The 17,098-nt window shown below is 53.8% G+C and overlaps 2 protein-coding genes across 2 annotated transcripts in view; one reads left to right on the top strand and one right to left on the bottom strand.

Annotated features, from left to right (window-relative positions):
• Kctd5 (potassium channel tetramerization domain containing 5) overlaps positions 1-7,337 on the top strand; it is a 25,904-nt gene extending 18,567 nt beyond the window's left edge. The window contains exon 6 of the mRNA XM_028853960.2: positions 5,611-7,337. Coding sequence (XP_028709793.1) covers positions 5,611-5,640 — 30 coding nt within the window. The 3' untranslated portion in view covers positions 5,641-7,337. The remainder of the gene's footprint in view (positions 1-5,610) is intronic.
• Positions 6,347-17,098, bottom strand: Prss27 (serine protease 27). The gene is made up of 6 exons (XM_028853927.2): positions 16,829-17,098; positions 12,774-12,800; positions 12,001-12,163; positions 10,510-10,781; positions 10,088-10,257; positions 6,347-9,604 (listed from the first exon to the last, which is right to left on the bottom strand). The coding sequence occupies exons 1-6, from the start codon at positions 16,971-16,973 to the stop codon at positions 9,311-9,313; spliced, it is 1,071 nt and encodes a 356-aa protein (XP_028709760.1). The 5' UTR covers positions 16,974-17,098; the 3' UTR covers positions 6,347-9,310.

Here is a 17,098-nt window from a genome sequence, read left to right as displayed (position 1 = left end):
AACTCAATTTGTAGACCAGGCTGGCCTTGAACTTACAGAGATCCGCTGCCTCTACCTCCCAAGTGCTGGGATTAAAGGCATGCGCCACCACTGTCTCATTTAGATTGCCCTCAAGTGACCAGCTTTGGTGACCTTTCCCTTGACTGCCTTATGCCTGGAGCTTAGGCAGACAAATTCACGTGCCCCTGCAGTGTACATTGTGGGCCTGAACTGGAGGATTCTTGGGCCTTAGGGACATTATTGTGGTGGCTTGCAGAGCCTTGCAGCCAGCTCAGGAGGAGCCAGGACCTTGCTTAGGCTGAGTCTAAGGTCATGGTGACCATGGTAAGTCCCAGGGCAATTCTGGGCTGGAGGTAGGGCAGGGGGCTGCTCTTGAGTTTGGGTAAGAGGAGGCCGGATGTGGTGGGCTTTAACGAGGGACTTGATAGCAACCTGACCCTTAGTCAGTGGCCCCAGGTGGCTTTGATCACCCTTAGAGCTTCCCATTTAGCCTTTCCTGGTCTTTACGGTGAGGACTTAGGATCTGAGGGGCAGAGTTCCTCAGAGGATCTCTAGGAAGCCACACTAGCTGGATCTCAGTCGTGCTCCCACGTTCCCTCCATCATGATGTGACAGAGTCTTTGCCATTGGCTGATAGAGTACACCTTCAAGAACCCCCGGGTTCCCATCCTCAGCCTCCGTGTGGTCAGGAGAGGTGAGGCAGGGGCCGACCCTCTGCCACTGCTGCCCCAAGCACAGGATGACCTGAGTTGTGTAAGGGCTCAGCGTGGCAGATTAGAGGAAGCCAGGGTCCCAACACCCGGCCTAGGGCAAACTTACGCTTGGGTCTTAGATCTAGCAGGCATCCCTACCTTCAAGAGCCTGTAGCCCAATCACAATGACAGGACTCTTCCATACATTTATTTTTAGACGCTCCCCCTGCCCCCCCAAACTTTTGGTTTTCATAATGAAGCTCACAAGAGTTCATCTTTCTCCAGCAGAGCTCATCTCCTTCATGGCTTTACAGCTGCCAACAGGACTTACTCTATATTGTGAGGAGACTTTAGGCATGGGCCCAAGTCCCTTTGCTTTTGAAAATTTGTCTCTATTTCTGTCTTCAAAAATACCTGACTCTGGCCCAGGTGGTGGTGGTGGTGAATGCCTTTAGTCCTAGCACTCAGGAGGCAGAGGCAGAGGCAGGCAGAGTTCTGGGTTCGAGGCTAGCCTGGTCTACAGAGTGAGTTCCAGGATAACCAAGGCTACACAGAGAAATCCTGTCTTGAAAAACCAAAACCAAAACAAGCAACAGACAACAACAAAACCAAAACCACCTGGCTCTGAAGTAAAGCAGTTTCTGACTGCACTTGACAGCAGCAGGTCCCATGGTCGCCAAAGCTGTGGGAACCATGGGAGCCAGATCTAGAGGACAGGAGTTTGGAAACACCCTATACACCGGGCCACCCCTCTGAGAGCAATGGATCCCCTTGAGAGTTGTGTCCTCTATGGTCAGCAGCCACCATGTTCACACTGAGCTCTGTCCACCGTGTTCCCTGAGCATCTGGTGGCCACCTGGTACTGCCACAGTCTTTTCCTGTTTCAAGTGGGAATGTTAGGGCCGCAAGACTGTAGCTTGTGTGAGGAGTTAAGCCCTAGGTGAGTTCCTTGCTTTTGGTGCCAGCCGTGAGTACAAAGCCTTCCTTAACCGCTCTGAACTGCCATCTAGCCCTGGCTCAGAATGCCATGAGAGTGGCTGGGCTTAGGGCCTCCTTTTGTCTCAAAAGTATACCTACCAGAGGAGATTTCTGGGGCCAAAAGCAAGAGAGCCCTCTGTAATGAGGTACAGTCCTCCTGTGTGCAGAGTACCACCTGTGAGGGAACCCCTCTGGATCCATGGGTCCAGTGTGACTCTGAGACTCCCTCCTACAGCCATGAGTTATTGATGGGCTGGTCAACGTCTGCCCACTGTCTGGTCAGTCTCAGCCTCTGTGATCAAGGTCCCACCTCTGTCATGCAGTGGGCCTTTGATGGAGCTGGGTCCATGGTCCTCTAAGTCACTTCCCAGGAGCTAGGGTACAACAAAAGCCGATTGGACAGGACTCGGCTCCTTGCCTGCCTGAGAGCCGTGAGGGCAGGTGTCGGTGCAGGTGAAGGACTACACAGTTCAGCCCACCCTAGGGTTCCCCCAGGTTCTCTTCCTGGGTGATGTACTGGTTAGTCCCCCTGCAGGCCTGCATTGCTCAAGCTGGGCTGACAGCTGTCTTCCTTACTTCCTGTTGTTCACACCAGAGCGCCGAGGACGAGGAGACGAGGCACCAAGGCAGTGACTCAGATTAAGTGTAAATGTCACGGTGAGCTCTGCGCCCTTTAGGTAGACCCAACACCATAGTCTCCTTGCCCATGAGCCCTGGTGACTTTTGCCTCCACCCCTCCTCTTGCTTCTGTACATCCTGGAGTGGACAGAAGCTCTGACGTTTGCCTGTGTGTCTGCAATAGAGCTCCCTGTAGGAGGGACAGGGGACTGTTGCTTGAATGCTGGCTGCTGCTCTGTTATTTTAATTATTTAAAATGTGTCCCTCCATGGGTGCCATGTGCCGGGGTGGGGCTTTGTGTCTTGTGAGGCTGTGGGTGTGGCCACAGGAGTGTTCCTGGGGCTGAGCCTCTGGGTGGCCTTACTGTCAGTCAGCTCAGAGCCTCCCATGATACAACAAAGATCAAAGATCAAAGCTCAGGTTTTGTTCTCATCTCGGGTTCTCCAGGCTGCACTCTCCTTGCCTCCATCTCCCCTAGGGTTGGACAGGCCCTCAGCTCCACATCCTCCTCCATCCAGGCCTCTCAGCCTGTGCTTACCATCTGCGTCTTGAAGAGCAGACCTGTGCTAAAGCTGAGTGCCTTGTCACCTCAGCAGGGCTCACCTGATGGCCCCTGTGCCGGGAACATTGCCAGAGAGTAGGAGGGAGCAAGACCAGCCCTAGGAACGGGAGCATTGCCCAAGACCAGCGTTGCTCCTTGGTAGTGGGCCCGCAGCCGGGGACCCCCCCTGGTCCCCTGAGAGCAGCTCTCAGCACATGGGGAATGTGGGGAGGCTCCTGGCCAGCAGGCATCTGGGCGGGCATTTTGGAAGCAATGAGAATCTAGCAAGGAGTGCTCTCAGCCCTGGAACTAAGAATGGCTTTTTCCATTTGGAGTTGTACTTTTTTTTTTTGTCTATTTGGAGACAGTTTTATTATGTATAGTTCTGACTGGCTTGGAACTCACTATGGAGACCAGGCTGGTCTTGAACTCACAGAGATCCACCTGCCTCTGCCTCCTGAATCCTGGGATTAAAGGCGTGTGCCACCACCCCCAGCCATCTGGAGTTGTACCTTTATGTCACAGAGGCATCTTGATACTCAGCGTATTTATGATCTAGCCCTTCAAGAGAATTCACTGTGAAGCGGTCATGGTGAAACAGCTGTGATCCCAATACTTAGGATTAGGAGGCTAAGGCAGGAGGGTTCCGAGTGCCAGAGCAGCCTAAGCTGTGCAGTGAAACCCTTCCTCCAAACCAAACAGAACAAGGGCCTGATGGGACGGCTCAGTGGGTAAAGCCTTGCAAGCCTGCTGGCCCAGCTGTGACTCCCCAGGACCATATAAGGATGGCACTAATTCTGGAATGTCGTCTGCCTCCACACGGTGTGGCATGTGTACGTACATATACACTAATAATAATAACAACAACAACAAAGTAAGTGTTTAAACTTTCTTATAAGAAGGTAAGAGGGCCAGATACCGTGGCACACACTCTTAATCCTAGCACTTGGAGGCAGAGGTAGGTAGCTCTATGTGAGTTTCAGGCCAGCCTGGGCTACACAGTGAGACCCTGTCTATAAATAAATACATTTAAAAGGTAAAAGGAAACATGAAATTTAAGAGATAGGGTCTGGCTCTGTTGCCCAGTCTGGTTGCTCCCAAACTCCTAGGTCAGTATCCTGTGTCAGGCTCCTCAGTAGCTGGGACTCTAGGCGTGTATCATCATACCTGGCTGAAAGGATAATCATTCCAGCCATACTGAGATAAATGTTCCGTTCCCCTGTTCACTTTTCAGTGTCTGAAATGGGGACATGGTTTATGTCTCAGCACCTCAGTTGTGACATCCCTTTGGAGGGGTTCTGCCACCACCAGGGTAGGAAGACTCTCAGCTGTGACAGGCACTCAACCTGAGGCATGGTGGGGCTGACAGAAGCCCAGGGAGCCATACCTGCCTTCTGTTGTTGGAGAAGAAGGTCAGGGGGGGGTGGGGTGGTGGTGGTGCCCAGGCTTTAGAGGTTTCGAAAGAGCCCTGGAGGGAGGGGAGATGTCTTTCAGTGGCCCCAGACTTCTTGAGAGTCTTTAGAGAATGTGTTTTGATGGCTCTAGCTCTGGGATTCTGGGCTTGTGGAAACAAAATAGTGGCGCCCACAAGGCACACCTGGAGCGACACCAGATGGCAGGGTGAAACCATGTGGCCGGGCCTCCCTGGGGAAGGCAGGACATGCATAGGGTAGTCTTGCACTACCCCAGGCAGACAGTGCTGCCTGGCCTCAGCGTGTAGGATGCTGGTCTTGCTGCTGTAGGTCCTGACGAGCTCAGCCCCAGCCCCTTCAGGATTTCGTACTGTTCTGGAGAGGCACTCCCATGACCACTTCTGCCAGCCACACCCTCACCTGTGCTGGCTCTGCTCTGCTCAGGGCTGGTGGGGACTGAGACCGTGGCTCCCCAGTAAGATGGTGGCACCTAGGGTCACCTCCAGATGTCCTGGAGAATTCAGAAATTGTCCACCGAGTGGAGCTTGCCATTGTCAGACTAGGGAACAGCATTATCTCATAGACCTGTGAAGCTCCCCCTTGAGGTGCTAGAGTGGTGATTTCTGCCTCCCACAGCTCTTTGTGGGGCTGGCCTAGGGGCAGGCATGGTGTTTGGGGTGCTGGTGGGTTTGCAGGAGCAGCTTGAGAGAACTTGGCCTTCTCTTGAGCCCTTCATCATAGCCTCCCAGAGTCAGCTCTTCCCACTGCACCAGACCGGTAGTAGGGTTGCTCACAGTGGCAGTCGATGCCAAATGGCTTCCTGTGAGGCTCCTCTGGTCTGAAGCTCTGCCTGGAGTCGTGTCCTGTCCCAGCCCTAGAGGCTACTAGAGGCTCGTTTTATGGGTTTGGTTCAGCAGCATTTGCCCAGCCCCAGCATGTTTTGAAGGCCGCCAGGGACTTCCGTCCCAGCTGAGTCTACAGCTGACTACGGTGTAGTAGTTAAGGAGGCTGGGCAGCCAGTGCCCTGCTTTTCAGCCAGAGTGGGAGCAGAGGGTGAGGAGGCAGCAGAGGCTGCAGTGAGCAGACTGGGTATGGAGGCCTCCAGCGTGACCTTGCTTGGAAGGGTTTCTGCGGTCAGGAAGAGGTCTGGGGCCAGTGAAGGGGTGCAGACCTTCTCATAAAGGAAGGGGGATGGGGTTGATCTACTGGACATGAGGGGTCTGGAGGCTCATGTCAGCCACCCACTGTACAAATCTCCCTGTTACCTAGCTGAGGTCCTGGCCTCAAGTGAGGTTCCTTTGAACTCTGCACTTTGAACAGGGCTCTTGGTCAGGGCCTACATCCTCACTCCATGTTTCATATTTTTCAGATTTTGCAAGAACGGGGCTCAAGGATGTGAGGAGTACTGACAGCTGAAGAAATGATTTTCTTTTCCCCAAGATAAAGTGAATCGCCATGTGCAGAAAGCGTGGCAGTGAGAAGAAACCTGCTTTTGATCATTTCTCTAGAGATCTGGGTGTGGATCCTTTTTTGCCTCAGATGTGGGTGGCGAGAGACAGCCCAGCTGTCACGCCGGTCGTCCCCACAGGGAGGCAGCTGGGGCTGGGTTGGCAGTCTCTGTGGCCTCACTCTGTTCTTTCCGAGTGCTCCGTGGGACTGAATGCTGCTGACCAGCCCACGCATTCCTGAAGATGATCTGAAGGACAAGGTCCTTGGTGCTACACACAGTCTGCAACAAGCAGCCTGGGCCTTGCCAGGAGGGGGGCGGATGCCACGACTCCTGTCCAGTGCACTGTGGCGTAGGGCGTGGCTCATCTCTGGTGAGCGCCGGGCCCTCATCCTTGGGTCAGGGAGGCCGCTATGCCTCCAGGCATGATTGGTTGGTTTCTCTTGACCTCTGCTGAGGCTCCTGACAGAGGCAGCCTCCACATTATCACTACTTCTGGGCACCGCCCCCGGACTGCACCCTTTCAGAGGCAGGCTCTCCTAATGGCCTATAGGCTAGCCCAGGATCATCAAGGCTTCTCCATTTGTATTTTCCAGGCAAGAGGACTTTGTATCCCTTTTTTAAAGTGTGGATAGACCACCCGGTGTTTATACTCTTTAGAAATGCCTAAAAGTGTTGCTACATTTTGGATTGATCTGTTAAATCATTTAAGGGAGGTAGATGTTTTGCCTCATACGCCCCACCTGTGGGCTCATGGGGGGCTGGCGCCTACCAGTGCCTTTGTTGTGCCTGGGACGGAGGCTGGGGCAGGAGGCCTGTCCACCTGGCTTCTGGAGCTGACACTCCAGGTCATGTTGAACATTCAGGATGTTTACAGCGCAAACATGTCTCCTCACTGGCTCTCATTTCCTTGTCTAACTATGCAGTTCTTCTTGGGTTTCGGGAGTGTTTGAGACTGCGCGGCCTGCATGGGCTCTGTACACCCGACATGACATTGCAGCTGCTAAGGTCCCTGCAGGGGCTGCGCCTGCAGCTTGGAAACCCATCTTTCTCAGCTGGTTAGGGATGTAGCAAGCCACAGACTTGGCCCAAGCAAGCAAGCTCTGTGCTTCTTGACCCCTGGCTTCTCAAGGGAGCTGTGCAACCCGACCGCCATGGCTGCCAAGTGCAAGTCAGAGCCTCTAACACTGTTTCAAATGCTTCCGGAAACTTCTTGCCTAGGCCCTCTTCCTTCTCCTCTGCCAGTAACTGATGAATTAAGTTCTCTAGCATCTAGGACTGACCTCGTCCTTTCCTAAGGTCTGTTGTATGTTGTTAAATGTTTGGCTTAAATGATTCATGAAAACCTTTCTATTGGGTTGGTTGGGCCTCAGCAGCCCTGGAGGCAGTGGCTCTGCTGTTGGCCATGGGGAATACTCTGGGGAGTTGCTGGATACTTAGCATTGTTTGATTTATGACTTTGACAGTAGATAGACTTGTGGGGGGTTTTGTTTTTGTTTTTTAATTTAATGATATTAAAACTTAATTCACTAAAATTCTAAGGGGATATTTATACTTTTATACTTTTTTAGGTATCCGTATTTTATCAGCTTATCGTTTAATGCCTAAGTTTCCCCTGAAAATAGTAAATAAAATTGTGTATTTATGAATGCGTTCAGCGACTGTTCATGCCTTGGAGTGTGGAGAAGGGCTGTTCCTCCTGTGCAGTGTGTCTTGGTAGACCAGAATGATGTCCTCGCTCTTGTAGAAAGCAACCTTTTCCTGCTTCCCTGAGGGCTTGTTTTTGTCTGCTGTCCACAGACTGTTCCCTGAGCCTTGTGTAGCCTGTGTCCTTTTGTGTAGCCGATGCAGCCGGGCTGGTGGCTCACTGACCCAAGGGTACAACAAGGCTGTCCCGTTGCCCAGGTTGAGATAAGGGGCTCCTGTACAGCGCTCAGGTGTCTGGGCCACGAGCTCCTCTGGGAATAGCCTGGGAACATGGATGGGGGAGGGGGTCTAGACTCTGTTCTGAGAGGTCTCTCTGTGCTGACACAGCTTAGAACATGGGATGTCTGAGCAGAAAACGAGAAACGGAGGCCATTTAGTCTCAGCCTTAGACAGGCTGCCAGCTGTGAGGACAGCTCGGGCAGTCCTGCCGATTCTGTGAAAGGAGCAGTTGGGGAAGGAGAGGGGACATCCTGAAGTGAGTCCACAGCTACTCGATTCTGCAGAGCCCATTTCCTGGGCTCCTGCCAAGGTGCTGCTTGGGGCAGGACCACACCTCTGGTTGGCTGGTGCCCATAGGCCCAGACAAAGGCACAAAGGCCAAGGCCCAGACAAAGGCACAAAGGCCAAGGCCCAGGTGGCAGCTTTCGGAATCTGTGGGTGGGAACAGGCCTCACCCCGCACCTTTGGACAGAGCCATGCTTCCTGAGGCAAATCACAAAGATGCCAGGTCAGTTTCCAAGCCTCTGAGCCTCAGGCCAATGCTTAGCAACCATGATGTCCCAGAGCTTGGCCTTGGGGTGTCCTCAGCATCCCCACAATTTGTCCTGTCCCCTTGTCTGGGCTCCAGTTTTCTTCTATAGAGTAGAAGAGTAACTAACCCTTCTTAGACCAGATACTCAGTCTGGTCTAGAGAAGGCACTCGGCAAACAGCCCATCCACAGAGGCCACTGAGTGGCCGGTGGGAGTGGGACCCTAGGGGGTTCCTCATGTTGGTTTGGTATACTGCTAGTGCTCAGTGATCCATTCGGGGTTTTATTTTATTTTCTTCTCTGAGATAGATCTCACTGTCTGTCCTGGAACTCAAGCTAACCAGGCTGGCCTCAAATTCATAGAGATCTCCCTGCCTCTGCCTCCCGAGTGCTGAGACTAACGGCCACGCATCAGCATCATCACACCCATACGGTCACCCATTTAGTACGTAACAGTGCCTGGTCTATCTGAGGCAAGACGGGTTTGCCTGTGTGAGCATGTGGATGGATATGCCGTGAATACACGTGTGACTAGGTGTGAGCAGAGCACGGTTTGTGTGTGCCCTGTCCCTTTCTCTCCCCCACTCTGTCACTAGAGGGCGAAGTTGAAGGTTAGGGGCTGGATCAGTAGGAAAGGGAAGAACACGAGGTACAGGTTGCCCCCTGGAAGGGGCTCCTCAAGTGTTAGGAGAACGCACAGGTTCTTGGTGGCCCTCAGATCTGTGTGATGGTGTTAGAGAAGTGTGGGATTGGGAAAGGAGGCTGTGCCCCCAGGATGCCCTCCACCCATCTGCATGGCCCCTCCTGAAGCACTTGGCATCTTGTGACCTGCTTCCCACCAGTGTCTGTCACCGTCCACAGTGCAGGAAGGGGAACAGCATTGGTATTCAAGGTGGTGAGAGTCGTGGGTTGGAAACAGGGAAACTGGGTCAGGAACGTCCTACTTGGGTGTGCCTGCAAGGGTCTCCTCTCACCAGGAACCAAGCTCTCTAAATCTTCCCAACTCAAAGCGTGGCGCCTAGAGCCCAGCAAGGATCCCCACCTAGGCCATGACGCTCTTTTTTCTGGAAGTGAACATAAACAAAAGTAGCTAGCGTGTAAGATGGGGGATCGAGCTATTTACAAATGTACAGTGGGTGGGTCTCCGCTGCCTGGCCTGGGCAGGCTCAGAGGATGGTGAGCAGTGTTACCAGGACCAGCATGACTGCATGGGCAGCCAGGCAGGGGGCAGAGTTCTCCAAGTGCTGCCAGCCTCGGGGGCCTCTTTGCTGCTGCGGGCTGTCGGCCCTCCCCTGAAACTTCAGTTCTGGGATGATTTGGTGGATCCACTGGTGATGGGAAGTGACACGGATGTAGACGCCTGGGCGGTTCCGGCGGGCACAGCCCTCTCCCCAGCTGATCACCCCAGCCTGCACCCACGACTGGTCCACAAGGCACACCAAGGGGCCTCCAGAGTCACCCTGTGGGGAAGCAGAGGGCCGTCAGAGCCCACCCGGGGCTCGCCACAGCCCCGGGAGCCCAGGCACTTCCGCAGCGGTCCTCTCGGACAAGCCTGCTCATTGCTGTAATGTCCCAGCTTGCCTGTCTGCGGTATACACCCAGTGTGGTGTGTGTTCAAAATGCAGAGCCAAGACTGGCTCATCTCATTTCGGGTAATGGAACCACAGCCTACCTCTCGAACTGGGCCTAGCTCCCTCTAGTGGTTCTTAACCTGTGGGTGGCGACCCCTTTAGGAGTCAAACAATCCTTCCACAGGGGTCGCCTAAGACCATCCTGCATATCAGATATTTACATTATGATTCATGACTAGCATAATTACAGCTATTAATAGCAATGGAAAGTGTGTGATTGGGGGTCGCACACCACGAGGAACTGTATTAGAGGGTCACAGCGTTAGGATGGCTGAGAACCGCCACTCCAGCGGCTTGGCCCTACCACCCTACCTTACAGGCGTCCTTCTTGCCCTCTGCAAACCCTGCACAGAGCATGTCATCCTTGATGGTTTGGAGCTGGAAGTCAGACTCGGTGTCTCTGCTGTACAGCAGGTTGCACCTGGGTGTGTCAATGATAGGTACAGCAAGCTTCTGCAGGACTCGTGGGTTGGGTAGTCGGTCTGGGGAGGGAAAGGAAGCCTGCAGCTCAGTGGACAGTCTTAACCAGGACCCCGAGGTTCTGGGTTCTCAAGAACCACAGCTGGCTCTCTCCCTCCCTGGGTTTCCTCAGAACTTGATGGGACTGTTCCCTCCCTCCTCAGCGCCTGATCCATATACCTGCCCCACCCAAGCGAGAAGCGATCATGTGTGTATACCAGCATCAACAGGAAAACCATCCTATCCCTTGTCTTCCCCTAGCTCAGTCCCCTCACCTTGTTCACTGGGGCTGCCCCAGCCAGTGACCCAGCAGTTCATGCCCGACTCAAAGACGATGGAGGGGTCCGGCAGACACACAGGAAGGATGTAATTGGTAAAGGTCACAGGCACCTGCAGCTCGACCAGAGCCACGTCAGCACTGGAGGCCATGCCTTGGTACTGGGGGTTACTTTCCACCCGCTTCACACGGACATACAAGGCGTGTGGTCCCGGCTGCTGCAGCTGAAGTGCCCCCAGCAGGACTTGGTATATGGAGATGTCTGAAGTGCTGATGGGAAGAGCAGAGCTGGTGTGAGCGCCCTCCCCCGGGAGGAGAGCGCCCACGGCAGAGTCTGACACTGCTCTACCTTCAACAATGTCATCTCCATGTTTAAGGCTGTAGAAACCGAAGCCCTCCCACCTTTGATTCCCAGCTCTCCCTGGCTACCAGGTGACCTTGGTCAGTGACCTAACAAGTTCTCTGTGATTCAGTTTCCTCGTTTGTAAGATGGGGACACTATTCGAAACACCTGTGGTAATACACCTACACCTATGGAGAGCGGTGAGGCCAAGCCCTGCCTCTGAGCCCTACGTAGGCCACCTCTGAGCTCGAGGTTCTAAATGAAACACCGGCTTTTGGGAATAACCGCAGGGGCTGGCCAGATGGATCCACGAGTGGAAGTGCTTCCCACATCCCTAAAAACCTGAGTGTTATTAGTAAAACCCGTGGGGGAAAGGAGAAAACCCAAAAGTTGTCTTCTGACCTCCACATGCACACCATGACGCATGACCCCCCCCCAAACCCACAATAATAAGTAAAGGAGGAAAAGAATTGCAGATCTATGAGGAAAGAGGTAACTATGTCTGGGGACCCTGAAATCCTAGGGCCAAGTGTCTCACATGGATGTGTGAGTGGTGAGTCTTCTTAGGTGATCTTAGGGAGGGAGAGGGAGAGTGTGTTTCACATCTTGGGCTTGTTCGATACCCAAGAGCCAGAGAGTTCTGGATTTGAGGTAGGGGGAGCATGGGGAGAGGGAGGTGTGTGTCAGGGGTGCCTGCAGCATTTGTAGGGACAGGACCCCAGGTATCACGGGCGGAACAAGAGCTGCAGCAGTGGTCGCAGCTTCGAGGCCTAGGGTTGGACCTAAAGGAAAATTTTAAATATCTACATGTATGATGTTTTGCCTGCATGTACGTCAGTGAACTGTGTACAGGCTTGGAGCCTGCTAAAGCCAAAAGAGGGTGTTGGATCTCCCGGAACTTGAAGTGTAGACAGTGTGAGCCACCACGTGGGTGTGGGGAGTTGAACCCTGGTCCTCTGCAAGAACAGCCAGTGCTCTTAACCACTGAGCCATCTCTGCAGTTCCCTAAAGGAAAAATTTGGAAGACTGGGTGTTACTGGACAAGACGGTCGGGGTTCACGCCAGTGCTGTCCTCGGTGCTGAACAGTCATGCAGAGCTGTCTTGTCCCAGCCACTGGCGACACAGAAAGGGCCAGGGTCACTTACTTGGAGAAGCAGTGTGCAGCGGTGAGGACCCATGTTGGTGCGATGAGACTGCCCCCGCAGAAGTGGGTCCCGTTTCGCTGGATGCTGACCTGCCAGGGCCACTCACCTTCTAAGGCGTTCTCCCCTCCTACCATCCGATTGAACATCCTTGGGTGCCCGCAGGCTGGAGAAACATGGAGTCACTCTCTGGGGGAGGGGCCTGGCTCCATGGCTTCCACTCCTTCCCCAACCCCACATGCCAGCTCTCACTTCCTGTCAGTTTTCAGGCCTTTCTGGCTCCTGAGCTACTCAGAACATTGGCAGGTCAGAGGCCCAAGTGTAGTTGGTTTTGATACAGGCTAATCCTTTCTAGTTCTGCCTTCCCAGGAACCTTGGTCCCCTCACTTATGTCAAGGTGACAGGACCCAACTTGGGGTCAGGAAGGTTGAAATAACATGGGAGATTGCCATCCCAGATCTGGACACGTGGGTCCCTGAAGGATGTCTGTATGTCATGTCTTCCACACGGCTGGTAGACCAGGGGGACAGTCATGGTACAGCAGGGAAGGTGTCCCCTATCCTGGTACTTGCCCCTGATGCTTCCACCATGTCCTATTTTGCTGATCATATGGGAGATCTCTTCTTCCTCTGCCTTCTGGAAGTTCTGCTCAGCCACTTCTGGCTGGCTTTTCTGCTGCCCCGTGCATCTCTCCTTTTCCCTCCCTCCCTCCCCCCGCTCCTTCTCTCTTTCTGTATGTGTCCAGTCCCTCCTGCATCTCAGCTGATCCCACTTACCTCTCGGAGCTCTGGCCCCTTCAGTTCCTGAAAGTGAGCAGAGCGGATCATCAGGGCAACTTTGCCAAGCCAAGGTCTGTTCCTCCCTGCTTCTGCCTCCTCAGAGGTCCCTGTCCACTGAGGACAGAGAGGACAACCAGGAAAGCTAGCACTGTGGCCAAGTGGGTTGACCTCCCTGCCTGGGTCAGGTTGTCCCCCCTTGTCCCCCACACAGGGATCTCTTCCTGCACCCTTCACCCCAGTTCTTGTCTTGCAATATGGAGTGGGAACAGTGCCTGGACCTCAAGTTCTAGAGCTTGAGTCTAGAGTCTATCTCCCTCTCCTCCCCCACTAATGGCTCAGCTCTGGACGACAGGAAACCCTGGAGGCTGCTTCCACACATTATCCATCAGGGCCTCCTTGAAGTCTTCCAGAATGAGCAAGTCTCCTTCAGCTTCTCCCCAATCCAACTGAGGTCCAGACACCCATGGCCACTCTGCTCTCATGGGAGTAGAGTTGGCCTAGCAAAGGCCAAGGGTCAACCTCTCAAGACTCTCTTCCTGAGAACTGAGCCCTCTTGCCAACCATGACCCTCTCCTGGACCACCATCAAAGTGAGGGACAAGTAGAGCAGGTCTGAGAGCACCAGGAGCGGGGTCCATCACTCACACCTACTTACTCCTCAGCCTTTCACCCAGGCCCCCTAAGCTCCAATCCAGACTCAGGTTTGAGCCCAGGCACCCTAGACTTTTAGCTAGTACTTTCCTAGTTACTGCTCCCTTGGGCGGGCCTATCAGAACCGGGTGTGTGTGTGTGTGTGTGTGTGTGTGTGTGTGTGTGTGTGTGTGTGTGTGTGTGCACAGTCAGGCCCTCCACCTTGATGGTCACATTTTTATCTAAGCCCCAACACTTGAACCCAGAGGGAAGGATGAAAAGAAAAACCACTTCAGGATGCTGAATGTCACAGGGACAGCAAATGGCCATGCTGAGCCACACATGGCCAATGGTGCCCAGAGTCCTTAAGGATGTCACAGGACTCTCCTCTTCCTTGTGGAGCTCCCAGTTGTGCAAGTCTCAATGCTACTGGGGGACAAAATGCAGAATGTGGGCTTGACAACGGGGTAGGGTGTAGATGTGTCTTAGTTGTGTGTGTGGTTGTTACAAGCTAGAATCCCCCTGGGAACAGAGTCTCAATAAAGGATTGTCTACATTGGGTTGGCCTGTGGGTATATTGGCAGGGGATTGTCTTAAGTTGTGGGAAGACCCAGCCCACTGTGGGTGGCACCAGTTCCTAAGCACAGCGGATGTTGGTCCTGAACTGTGTAAGAGTGAAAAAAAAAACTGAGCTAAACACAAGCGAGTAAGCATGCATTCATTTCTCTGACTCTTGACTCTGGATGTGATCAGCTGTTCCAAGTCTCGTTGCCCTGAAATGATGGATTATCACCTGGAGTAGTTAGCTAAAATAAACCCTTTCTCCCTGGAGTTACTTTTTTTTCATGATACTTTATCACAGTGCCAGATATAGAGGAACAGGAAGTAGCTACTGCTCAGGGCAGGACCAGATTCTTTTCAGAGCAGGACATCAAGCAGAGAGGAGCACATGTCGTGGTCACAGGAGACAAGAGCTGTGCTCTGGACCTCTGGCTTGGGAGCTTCTTTTCACAAGGTGCCCTTTTACATTGCAAATGCATGGAGTGATGTGGCTCATACCTGTTATCCCAGCATGCCCCCCTCAAGAGGCTGAGGCAGGAGGGTTGCATGGAGTTTAAGGCCAGACTGAGCTACACAATGACTATGGGTCAGTTGAAGCTATGTTGTCTCAAAATAAATAAACTGTCTCAGCAGTTGAGAGCACTTAGTGTTCTCACAGAGGACCTGAGTTCAGGTCCCAGCACCCATGTGGTGATTCACAGCTGTCTCTAATTCCAGTTCCAGTGAATCCAACACACTTTTCTGGCCTCCATCGACGTTATGTGCACATGATACACATACATACATGCAAATAAAACATTCATATAAATAAAATAAAATATAAATAAAAGCCTGGAGAGGTGGCTCCTTGTATAAGAACATTTACTGGTTTTATAGAGGATCCCAGTTCAGTTCCCAGCACCCAGGGGTTCCAACAACCCCTTCTGGTCTGCCTACAGTTACACACACACACACACACACACACACACACACACACACACACACACACACACACGGGGTGGGGGGACAGAGAGACAGAGCGATACATTAGAACAAAATGAAGCTGGGTGGTGGTAGTGCATGCCTTTAACCCCAGCACTCAGGAGGCAGAGGCAAGTGGATCTCTGTGAGTTCGAGGCCAGCCTGGTCTACCAAGAGAGTTCCAGGACAGCTAAGGCTACATAGAGAAACCTTGTCTTGAAAGACCAAAATAAATAAATAAAAATAAAAAATAAAGTGCAAATGTGACCAGAGAGAGGCCCTCCAGGCACACTTGCTAGAACTCCATTGGGGCCTGATCTCCAGGCCTGAAGAGCCAGCTTGCAATGCTGCCCAGCCTAGCTGCCCTCTGTCCCCAAGGGCACAGGTGTGTGCGAGCCTCCCCCTTCTCGTCCCCAGAGGAGCTTGCAGGAGCCTTCTGTGAGTTTCCCTCCTGCCAATCTCCTGACCCGGTACCCATGGTCTCAGCCACAGCTTAGTCCTTTCAGGCCGAGGCTCCCAGTCTCGACAAGTCCTACTGCGGGTCCACTCGAGTGCGGACGCCAACAGAAGCCTTTCTTCCCCTCTTGTACTGTCTTGGGTGCCTCCCCTGCTTCTCTGGGCTCTCTGTCCTTCACCAGGGCATGTGATCGCACCCAGAGCTCAGGCCTCGGAGATCTGCAAACACAGAGCCTGCTTCTAGGGACCTGAGCACGGAAACCGTGTGGAGGGATAGAGAGACATCCTGTCAGTGGTGGAAGGCACAGCCAGGGTCGTAGTCTATGCCCATCTGGCCTCCAGGCCCCTGATGCTGATGGGAGTGACTGAGGTCTAAGAAACTAGGCAAGACCATCCAGAGGACTGTTGGGGTGCTGGTCACCCTGGGCTGAAGTGAGCAAGTCACGCAGGGGTCCAGCCTCAGGTTGCAGCTGTTTGTGAGCCACAGGCAGTCTGCTGTTTCTACTTTGGCAATGACCTCAATTGGTCCACCCACGGGAGCTACTGCAATGTCACACCCAGTGGAAATGGCTTTCAAAGCCGTTGTCCTTGCTGCTAGAGACATGGACAGAAACCTTCCATGACACTGGGGGAGCTAGGGGCATCCCTGTAGAGATGCCCACGTATGCCCTCCTACCCCTGAGCCCTAGCTGAGACGTGGCCTGAGGTGACTTGGCCTGTCCCGGGGAGGTGAACTGAGGACAGGGAAGTGTGGTGGCTGCTGGGCTGGCCCATCTGGCCTAGGAATGTGGGAGAGTTTCCCTGGTAGAGAGGAGTCCGCCTCCCAGGGAAGGGCTGACGGGCAGAGCACCTGCCTAGAACCTGCTGACCCCTGCTCGGGATGGGCAGGGCCTCTGTCTCTGTAGCAGGAGCTGGGACCCTCTGCGGCCTACAGCTCTTGCCCCCAGCTCCCTGTTGAGCCTCAGCAGATTCCGAAGGCTCCCTGGCTCAGATGGCAACCCCAGTTCACATAAGCCCGGGGACATGGAAGCCTGCAGGCTCGGGTTCAAATCCTAGAGGCATGGAGGCTTTGTCTCTTCATCTGAAGAATGGGACACTAGGCCTCTAGGGGAGTCACAAGCTCAGAGCATGGCACACTGAGAGCCCCAGGAGGATGGGGGTGCGGCTCTAGCCAAACCACTGTCTTGAAGTCCTTGAGAGGCCTTGAGGGGCCGTGGCCACATGCTCTGTCAGATCCCCCCACAGGCCCCCAGCCAGCTCCCCCAGGTGGAATATTTGGAACCTGAGTATATTCTCTGGGAACCCCATCACTGAGGAGGTTCCTTTCAGACTCAGGCCCAGGGATTACTGTGGGGTGGGGGCGGGGGGCTCAACTGGAGCTCAGAGCAGCACAGAGGGTCCCCTCCAGAGAGGTGGCAGAGGAGCTACCCTTGGGTTGCAACTCACCGGCTATCAGCAGCAGCAGCGGCAGCAGCAGCAGCAGCAGGCCAGGGGTGCGGGGCCGCCTCATGTTCTCTGGCTTGGGGGTTGGTTGAGCCCTGGGCAGCGGCGGCAGGAGTTGTCCGTCCTGCTGCGGAGGGGCAGGCTCCATGAAGCGAGGTTTTATGCTGGAGGTGAGTGTCAGTCAGCTCGCTATGCCGCCCAACCTGTCAACCCTGCCTGCCCAGTGCCTCTTCAGGAGGAAGGAGGTGCCCAGAACACCAGCTCCATGACCTG

The sequence above is a fragment of the Peromyscus leucopus genome, chromosome 8b, assembly GCF_004664715.2.
Source record: "Peromyscus leucopus breed LL Stock chromosome 8b, UCI_PerLeu_2.1, whole genome shotgun sequence".
Taxonomy (NCBI): domain Eukaryota; kingdom Metazoa; phylum Chordata; class Mammalia; order Rodentia; family Cricetidae; genus Peromyscus; species Peromyscus leucopus.
This window is presented reverse-complemented; position numbering and strand designations above follow the sequence as displayed.

Excerpts from the sequence above, each read along its gene's own strand:
- Prss27 (XM_028853927.2), bottom strand. The coding sequence starts at position 16,973 with ATGGAGCCTGCCCCTCCGCAGCAGGACGGACAACTCCTGCCGCCGCTG. Across the intron at positions 10,782-12,000 it reads GCTGCACACTGCTTCTCCAA|CACTTCAGACATCTCCATAT; the intron begins GTAAGTGACCCT and ends TCTTCCCATCAG. Across the intron at positions 9,605-10,087 it reads GCAAGAAGGACGCCTGTAAG|GGTGACTCTGGAGGCCCCTT; the intron begins GTAGGGTGGTAG and ends GCTTCCCCACAG.